Source organism: Bufo bufo, unplaced genomic scaffold (assembly GCF_905171765.1).
Source record: "Bufo bufo unplaced genomic scaffold, aBufBuf1.1, whole genome shotgun sequence".
NCBI classification, from domain to species: Eukaryota; Metazoa; Chordata; class Amphibia; order Anura; family Bufonidae; genus Bufo; species Bufo bufo.
The window spans coordinates 126434-137057 of NW_024400303.1; the positions used below are offsets into that span (position 1 = coordinate 126434).

The 10624-nt window shown below is 45.3% G+C and overlaps 1 protein-coding gene across 1 annotated transcript in view; it reads right to left on the reverse strand.

Annotated features, from left to right (window-relative positions):
- LOC120983871 (stromal cell-derived factor 2-like) overlaps positions 1-10079 on the reverse strand; it is a 29104-nt gene extending 19025 nt beyond the window's left edge. The window contains exons 1-2 of the mRNA XM_040413260.1: positions 9993-10079; positions 2850-3083 (exon numbers count right to left, since the gene is read on the reverse strand). Coding sequence (XP_040269194.1) covers positions 2850-3083; positions 9993-10079 — 321 coding nt within the window. The remainder of the gene's footprint in view (positions 1-2849; positions 3084-9992) is intronic.
- Between the last annotated feature and the right edge of the window lie 545 nt (positions 10080-10624).

Sequence of the window (10624 nt, forward strand, 5' to 3'; positions counted from 1 at the left end):
AACCAATAAAAGTTACATTTTAAAGGGTCCAAACCTCTAGGCTAATATTGGGGGACAATGAACACTATTATTTTGCACTTTTTTTTATTTTACTTGTAGTTTATTTATTTTTTTTAAATGTTTTAAATAGTTTTCTATAATTTTTTTTATTTTTATATACGTATATATTTTTGCAACACAAAATGTCCCCCAATGGATCATAAAAATGTTCTTTTATTTATTTTTTTTAAATAATTTTTTAACATTTTTTTTTTTATATATATATTTTTTCCACATAATTTGTCCCCAAGAGGTCACTGAAAGACCTTTAGGAGACAATAGGAGATTTTTTTGCACTAGTTCCACTGTAACTGGTACATCCAAAGGAGCCCAAGTTACAGGGAAACCAACCTGCTTCGTACAAGACAGAGCTGAGCAGGGTCTCCTGACCCTCCAGGCTCTGCTCTCCTCTGCCTAAAGCCGGGTCCATCCTGCATAGTCCACCGCTCACCTATCTGAGGAGAAGGCAGAAGCGCTGATACACTGCTTCTGCCTTCTCCTTGGCTCGCCTACTGTCACGACAGCCGTGAACAGACCTGCTCCTGTTACAGTGCGGGAGCAGAAGCTGTAATGCTGTCTCGTGTGACGCTCATGGCAGAAACATAGCTGATCACACGATCATCTGTGTTTCTGTCCAGGAGGATGGGGGCGGCAAACCTTGGCTCTGGGGGCCGCATGCGGCCCGCCGGCTGTGCACCCCTGCCATAGACAGTCTACAGGTTTTAAAGGACAACTAACCTTTTATATAACTTTTTTAAACAATTCTAAATAGCATATGATTAATTTCTGTAATACAATTTATTTTCTTTACTGTTTTATGATAAAATAGGCCTCCGAAATTTAGGCTGCTATAGCTCTTTCAAATCTGTACACTGCTGACATGTATGCCGTGTATGGAGTCCACAAAACTGCATGCACAGTGAGCTCTGTACTGGCAGGAGTGCACATAGCTGCTCTGCCTGTGTCTGATCCTCACAGCTAAAACCTGGCATAACATATAGGCCTCATGCACACGACCGTTCCGTTTTTTGCTGTACGCAAAACACGGAAGCCGCCCGTGTGCCTTCCGCAATTTGCGGAACGGAACAGGCGGCCCATTGTAAAAATGCCTATTCTTGTCTGCAAAACAGACACGAATAGAACATGTTATATTTTTTTTGCGTGGCCACGGAACGGAGCAACGGATGCGGACAGCACACAGAGTGCTGTCCGCATCTTTGGCGGCCCCATTGCAGTGAATGGGTCCGCACCCAAGCCGCAAATACTGCGGCTTGGATGCGGACCAAAACAACGGTTGTGTGCATGAGGCATAAGGTGCAGGTGTCCCGGAACCATGTACTAAGCAGTGCTTTTAGCCGAGTGGACCGGGCACAGGCAGGGGCTCTGCATAGAACACTGCTGCTCCTGCCTGAGCCCGCTCTGCTCAGCTAAAGCCTGGTATAGCACATCGATTCAGGAGACCTCGCACCTACGAGCTATGCCAGGCTTTAGCGGAGCAGAGCGGGCACAGGCAGAAGTAGCAATGTGTACCCCTATGCCTGCAGTTACAGAGGAAGCTGTACATCGCGTATACATGTCAGCAATGTACAGATTCCGGAGCGCTATAGACACTCTGAACTTTAGGGGCCAATTTGGTCATTAAAAGAGTGAAATAAACACAGTATCATATTTTTCGAACTATAAGACGAAAAAAAGTGGGGGAAAATGGCAGTGTTTCTTATAGTCCAAATGATAATGAACACTTCCATTATGGATGCAAAGGGCACAGGGATCTATAAGGGAAGCGCAGCATTGGCTTTACTCACCACTCCTCTGCACTGTGTCCTGACTGCTTACAGCAGGCGCACACTATAACCTGATGCTGTGTGATGTCACGTCATAGTGCAGCACTGGGCTTGGAAGACGACTAGGGAGCGGCGAGTGCAGGACGAGGCTCCGGTCTGGAGCAGAAGAGGTAAGTTTTGCTTGTTTTTGGTCTGATGGTGCTTGGGGGTTTGATCTGAAGAGGAATGGGGGTCTAATACAGAGGTCGGAGGAATAATGGAAAATATATTATAGCCCGAAAAATATGGTATATTACAGAAGTGCCCTCCGCACTCTCTGAGGGATACATGCGGCAGCCAATGGCTGCACAAATCTGCTGATTATCCATCAATTTTACCCGCAAAATTCTGTGGTCAATGGCTGTTACATATGAGCAGTGTTTTGGCTGCACGCAGATGTCGCACTGTGGTTTACATCCGAAAATTATGTTTATGTGACTGAGAAGTTTTGTGAACATTGAAAGGAGATTACAGGAAGGTGAGGAAGAAGATACGTTCCCCAGATAAACAGTACGATCTTTTCCAAGATTTTAGGAGTGCTCTTGGATTTTTCAATACTACATTCTTGGGAGCCACATCTGTGATTAAATATCACACTAATATTACTTGCTTTGGGACCAATATGAAAAATTAAATTTAAGGTGATCGGAACTAGATTTGTTTTTTCTTTTCCTGTGTAAAAATCCATGTTTGTCTGCCGCCCACTGCTTTGTTGCAACTCCCTGGCTCTATTCACTGGACTTCTGGTCCCTGTCTGTCCAATTTCCGCATGGATCGTGTCACGTGCTCCATTGCAGCCAATGATTGGCCTCAGCGGTAATGTGTCCCCAAGATGCACATCATGTGACAGGACATGCTTCTTTGGGACATGACACCGCTGAGGCCAGTCACTGGCTGCAGTGGAGCACATGACCTAATCCGTGCAGAAGCTGACAGAAAAATGGAAAAAAATTAATTTATATAATTTTTTGTTATCATGGAACCCACCTGGTTTCCTGATAATGGAGATGTGAAGTGATGGCTGTGTAGATTTCGTCCTGTATTGACATGTGTTAGACGGATAGAGTGTCCACATTTAACCAATGTTCCTCTTTCACAAACAGTCGACGTCTTCCCACGGATTCGCCAGTAACTGTTACCATCGTCTGCGGCCGTAACTCCAGTCACCGACTGCTGCCCACTGCCTGGGGTGAGGAGATAAGGAACAATCACTTTGGACACCTAAAGCTTTTAGATGTAGAATAAAAAGGAGACAAAAACTGCGCCAGAAATGCGTTTCATGTGGTTCGGGCGTCGGAGGAATCTTTACTTGTTAGTTAGTTCAAGGTTCCTTACGTTGAGTCAGGGGTGATGTCAATTACCGTCTCTGCGGTTATGTCCGTAACTATGCGTGTTGATCAGCTGATATTTCCGATATGATGAGGTGTCTTTTTCAATATAAGGATCCCAACCGCTATACGCGTTTCAAAGTCTCTGACCTCTTCCTCAGTAGCTACGGTAATTGACATCACCCCTGACTCAACGTAAGGAACCTTGAACTAACTAACCAGTAAAGATTCCTCCGACGCCCGAACCACATGGAACGCTAGTAAGACGCAGGACGCCAGCTACACGTGGGGCGCACAGTAATAAGTTGTGAGCAGGTTCCAACTACCACGGGCTGATACGTACAAGCCGGACTTCAAATAGTGAGTACAATTGAACATTTACACTCACGGATATACCGCATAAGACTGTGAACTGTTCTTACCAATAATATAATATACGATTGAGACTCTGAAGCGCTAGGAACATAGGTTCAGCGTTTATAAGGACACATGAGAATTTTTATATAAATTTTTAAATATGTTTTAGAGATATTGGATATATATCTGAAGTCATCAATTCCAACAAACCGCGATATTTCACAACAGACCGAGATATTTTGTATTTTATATATTTTATATACTGTCTATTTCTATTCTATTTATTGTAGGTATGTTATATTGTTATGAATTAATGACTATCTAATAAATAAGTTACAATAAATCAGACCTGATGTATAGCAACAGATATTGAGTGCCCACTATAAAACATATTTATCATTCTTAACCCCCTATTGTGGTCAGGGTGAACCACACTTTAGTTAGAGCACCTACCCTAGCAATCAGAAGGGTGAGCCACTATAAATCTATACTATTTATCTAGCTTTCCATGTATGACTGTGAATATAGAGATAGCGGGCATAGTTTCTTATTTTTTGGAGGATTTAAACGGAAGTATAAAAAGGTATACAAATGCATACCTACCAAGTGTATGCCAACAGTACAGTTTTGGCATACGTTTGGCTGTTAGTCTATGGGCACCTCTGCATAAACACATCCTTGGGCTCATGCACACGACCTTGCCCATATTGTGGCCCGCAAATAGTGGGTCCACAATATATGGGCACCGGCCGTGTGAAGATACAGTGAGATGCAGGATGGAGGCACGGATCAGAAGCCCACGGAAACACTGTGCAGTGCTTCCGTAGGTTTTCTGTCCGCGCCTCTACACTGCAAAAAAGTGAATAGGTGCGCATCCGCAGATGGCGGGCACATGGTGCCGTCTGCAGCACAGGCATGGCCGGCAGGCGGTTGTATGCATGCAGGGCCGGTACAAGGCAGGGGCCGAAGGAGCGGGTGCCCTGGGCGCTACCATTTGCGGACAGGAGGGGGGCGCAGGTGAAGTGCCAGCAGTGTACAGCTTCACTGTACCACATTAGCCAAGCGCCACTTGCTGTGCTTGCTGTGCTGAGTGCGCTCCTGCACCCGCCTACACCGTCCACACCAGCCATGTCAGCGCTGCTCCTTCTCTCCCCCTATGAATTTTGTGCCGACTGCGCTCCTGGATCGGGCTCCCTTTCCTCCTCTGCGTTTCCTCCCCCCCCCCCCCCCCCATGGAGGATTCATTTGGTTGATACCACCGGCGTGCGCCGTGTGACGTCACGCGGCTCACGCCGGAGGCGAGGTGTGAGGTGAGAGAGGGAGGACTCGCGCAGCCTACAGGGAGCTGTGTCGGCGCGTGAAGAACAAGCCACGAGGAGCCTGCCTTCACTAGCTGCTACTCACACACAGACTGTAAAAAGTAAGAAAATAATGTAATACAAATAACAAACTAATTTTTTTCTTAAAAACGGGGGGGGGGGGGGGGGCGCAGTTTGCCATCTTCGCCCTGGGCACCAAATGGCCTTGTCCCAGCCCTGTATGCATGAGCCCTTAGTGACAGGTATTTGGGCAAACAAATGTTTGGCATGTCTGGGAGCAGCTTATTCCCCTCTTCCATATGAAGTAAACATGTGTTATGGAATATAATGGACACTTGCTTGTCACTTACAAAATAGTGTCTGTCCGAGAGACAACCCCCAGTATGCATTCTATGATTGAAACTATTTGCAGCAAAGACTTGAAACTGTCAGGAATTCTATCATACATATGCCTTAGGCTTCTTTTACACTACCGTATGGCTATTTGCGGTCCGTTTTTCACGGATCCGTTGTTCCGTTTATTGTTTCCGTTGTGTTTCCGTTTCAGTTCAGTTTTTCTGTTCCGTTTTTCCGTATGGCATATACAGTATACAGTAATTACATAGAGCTAATTAGGCTGGGCATAACATTTTCAATAGATGGTTCCGCAAAAAACTGAACGGATACGGAAGACATACGGATGCATTTCCGTATGCATTCTGTTTTTTTTGCGGACCCATTGACTTTAATAGAGCCACGGAACATGATTTGCGGACAAATATAGGACATGTTCTATCTTTGCACGGAACGGAGATACGGAAACACTGAAACGGAATGTATACGGAGTACATTCCGTTTTTTTTGCGGACCCATTGAATTGAATGGTTCCGTATACGGACCGTATACGGAACGTAAAAAACGGCCCGCAAAACGGAAAAAAAAACCGTAGTGTGAAAGAGGCCTTAAACTTATTTCCTGTTTACATTCCTTCTTGCTAAAAGACCAATCATGTGAGCCCACTCCTCCCACTAATATGGAAGGTATATAATGTGAAGCCCCCACCTAATAAATTAGAGTTATGCTTTGACCTTATCTAGAGTGTCAGTGTTATTTCTCTCGCCATGCATGCACGTATCTATTTATCTAATTTGGAGCAGTGTATCAACCTACCTGACCATTGATCAGAACCAGAACATTTTGGCGCCCGACGTGTGGGGCTCGAAGGTTGGACCCCCCTGATCTCCGTACCCCCGGAGAACAGACATAGTAGGGGCGCACCACCGGACACCGGGATCGCTACCCGTGATATGAGGTAAGAAAACTGAGTAATCTTGCCTATACTGTGTCCCCTGGTGTAGCCTCTTGTCATCTGTCTGAGGAAGGGGTGCGGTAGCAGTTGGGGTGCCTTTGAGGGCACGCAAGTAAGAACCCCACAGTAATTGATGAGATTTTGATACACTGTGTTTTATGTGTTGCGTTGCTCTGATTTCGTTATGACCTTGAGCACCTGTGTATAAACTACCGAGTTACAAGGAAGCCTACCTTATTAGCCTACATCGCGGTACAGCCAGAGGCATCCTCCTTTGTGCTTCAAGCTTTCAGGAATATCTGTCCTGCTCAATCTATCTCCTACAGTTCCTGGCCGAATTGGGCTGCAAAGTATCTCAAACCAAACTCCAATTGTGTTTACCCAAGGTAGTCTTTCTTGGACACTGTATTGCCCAAGGTAGTAAACTGCCGACCCTGGTTCCGCAATGCCTCAGTACTGATGCAGCCCTTATATTACTGTATTCCCCGAAATGCAACCTCTCCGTTCCAGTTAACATGGGAGACAAATGAGTCCTTTGACAAGTTGAAGACAGCAATTGCAACCGCTCCGGTCCTTGGGATTCCTAACTACAGCCTTCCCTTCAGGCTATATGTCATCAAGGTCACGCTACTGGAGTTCTTACCCAAACTCACCAAACACCTCACTGCACAACGCCACCTCCGGCTGCAGTGTAGTCTGTCCCTGCCAGATAATGTCACCATTCAGAAATGTCACATACTTAACCCTGCTACACTCCTTCCTCTTCCAAGGGGGGAGTATACTAGAGATTCAGGAGATGCTTCTGAAGATTTTATTGATCTGCATGCTGAAGAAGATCTTCAGGAGGAAGAATTTTGGACCTCAAATGACTCTCTTTGCCAGGAACAGGATCATGATTGCATCACAATGATGGAAGCTGAAGTAGGGACACCACCATCGGTCCAAGACACTCCTCTGACAAACCCTTCTTTGTCGACGGCTCAAGGTACGTCGATGACAAAGGGAAATCCCATACAGGCATGGTAGTCACTAGTGAGCATGAAGTGCTGTGTGCAAAACAATTGCGCCCAGACCAGTCAGCACAGGAGGCTGAACTCATTGCCCTCACCGAAGCCTTCCCTTATGGCAAAAGATTCCACCGCTAATATCTACATGGATTCCAGATATGCCTTTGGAGTGGTTCATGACTTTGGACTAATATGGAAGGCATGGGATTAGATCACAGCCGCAGGAACCCCAATCAAAAATGCCTCAGCAGTAGCGGCTCTAATGGCAGCAGTACTCCTGCCCACGCAAGTGGCAGTGATCAAGGTAAAGGCCCATACACATACCTGAGGCCAGAGGAAATGCCCTAGCTGATCAAACCGCGAAGAGAGCAGCAATGGAAGAGGAAGGATCCCAGACAGAACAGATGCTGACAGTACAAGAAGATCTGGAGCAAGAGGAAGTCACATGGGACCTACTGAAACAAATGTAGAAACAGGCCACTCCCAGGGAAAAGGAAACCTGGTTGAAAGAGTCAGCCCTCGAAGACTAATCCGGACTCAGGGAAAGAGAGTATGCCTACCCAGAACTCTCTATACCCTAATAGCCTCAATAGCTCAAGGACCCACCCACCAATCCAAAACCATCATGAAAGAGCTAATTGATAAAATATGGGTGGCCCCAGGGATCACCCCCGTCCTGGTGAGACATACTCAAGCGTGCCCCATCTGCGCAGAGTGTAATCCAGGTAGAACCGAGCCCAAAGGCCTTATATCTTTTTCAGAGGATACAAATCGACCATATCCAGATACCAATGTGCCAAGGGTTTCAATATGTGCTGGTAGTGATAGACTTGTTTTCTGGGTGGCCAGAAGCCTACCCCGTCCGAAATCAGACAGCAACTACTACTGCTAAAAAACTGATGCAGGAGCTTGTCTGTAGGTTCGGAGTACCTGAGGTCATTGATAGTGTTCAGGGCGCAGCATTCACTGCCAGATTAGCCCAAGAAGTCTGGGAAATGGTAGGGTCGCACCTGGCGTATAACACCCCCTACAGGCCCCAAAGCAGCGGCAAAGTTGAAATATTGAACGGGGTGTTGAAGTAAAAAATGTTGAAGATGACCAGGGAGACAGGGCTCAATTGGGTTCAGTGCTTGCCTATAGCACTCTTTTAAGTTAGGCACACACCAAGGCCTCCACACAAACTGACACCATACAAGATCCTATTTGGGACAGGGCCAAGGATGGGACAGTATTTCCTGCAAAAGTTGCAAATGCATTATGAATATGTTGCCAAATATGTGATAGCTCTGAGTAAACAATTGTCTAACATACATGCACAAGTTTTCTCTTCCATTCCAGATCCTAACTCCCTAGAAGGAAGCCACACTCTGAAACCCGGAGAGTGGGTGGTGGTCAAAAAGCATATCAGAAGCACCCTCGAACCACGATATGAGGGACCTTACCAGGTGCTGCTGACCACCCCAACTTCTGTAAAACTCGAGGGGAGACCTAACTGGATCCACGCATCACATTGAAAAGGAATACGAGTGCCAGCTCCAGATATCAAGGGAAACACCGCTGAATCTGCATGATGCCTGTTGCAAGTTATCGCTCTGCTACTTTTTGTCTACACCTACACGGTCACATATACACAGAATCTTCCAAAGACAGGAGGACAAGTGGCCATCACCCAACAAAAATAGAAGGATGGCTACATATTGACCACTTTCTGGTTTAATTCCTCCAGCACTCACGTGGCTACCTTCAAATTCGATTACTGCAGTCTAGTATTGTGCCCAATGCCAGTATGGCAATGTAGCATATACCAAACGGGCAGCCATAGATCTACATACATTTCAGCGGTGATATACAGCGAGTCGCACCGAAGCTGACCACCTAAAGTAGCGAACACCACGCAGGGGAAGGTAAGAGGGTGAGCATCAGGGGGACGCCCCAGACGCAATCCCTATATACTAATACCTAACCCCATTACTAACACCTAATCTACTGATTGCCTCCATTGGAAAAATACTGACGGTTATTGGGAGACTCAAATGTTTATCCCAAGCTCTTGATTCTTTATATCTGCCCGGATACCTATTACTGCACAAGGATTTTATCACATTGAATATTTTTATTTTTATTTTGACACCATATTTTACCTTGACTTTTGACTGTATACATATACTTCTGAAACACTATTTTTTCACTTGGAATCATTTGAATAGGTTGCCACATCATGGACACTTTTTGATATATATATTTTTGATACTTATATGCATCTCTTGATACTTATTTGATACACATGGTACAAATGTATTAGGTATACCAAAGTTAGGACATCTATTCCGGATATTAAGAAATAAGAGATAAGATATATCTACTAGAAATATTTAACAGATATATTCACCAATGTATAGGAATTTATAATTATGTTTTAATGTTATATGTGTTATAATCAATTTTAAATATTTGAATAGATAAACTATTGATATTATACCAGGTGGTGAGTGCTTATTTTATTTATCTAATTTCAATTATCTGCTATTGGGTGGATAGGTGAACCACCCATAAAATATAGCACCATTATCGTACATCAGATAAGGGTGAGCCACGATATACATTTTTTCATAGATCTACATCTACATCTGTGTCACTGATAACTAGTATGGGGAACAGTGTAACTCATGGGGAGCAGTTAGGTGGAACACGGGTGACCCATGGGGATACAGACCTCAGAGTGCCCGAGACAAAAAAGACAAAATAGGTAAATCCTTGCTTACCCGCATGACGCTGTTTAAGAGTGGAAGATGCCACCCAAGTGGACAAACAGGCTCCAACATGCCACTTACCCTCACAATAGAAAACCCCAGCCCCAATGAGGCAGGGACATACCTTATAGGCACCTGGATGGGGGCAACTGCTGGGGACATGGGCATGTTCCACCTCAAAGACCTACATAATCTCACAAAGATAGAGAAGGGTCCATCCAAACCCTACACTACCTCCCTTAGACAATGCTGACACACACAATAAGACGAACTGTTACATATGCAAGGGGGGGGGGGGGGCACGCCCACACCTAGGCACAGTGCCCTTGCATCTGCCTCCTGAGACTGAAAGCTGCTTCCTCAGCCTATACACCAACACTAGTGTGAATGACTCTGCCTGTGAAAAGTGGAAGAGAAAATACCACCTGGTAGTAAAAAACCCCAAACCAGGTGAAGGCATAACCATATATCCCGGTAACTACACCTGTTACTTTAACCGTGGCAGTCAGAAATTCTTGGGCAACTTCACAAAGGGGTACTGCTTATCCTACAGCAACCTGTCCACTGAAACACATAATCAGAGGGTATCTTTGGGGGACATCTATTGGATCTGTGGAGACGGAAAAATAAGAACTAGGTTAGAAGGCAATTGGTCCAGTGAATGCACCCTAGCAAAAGCCATAATGCCCCTTCACATACTAGAAGATGACCCC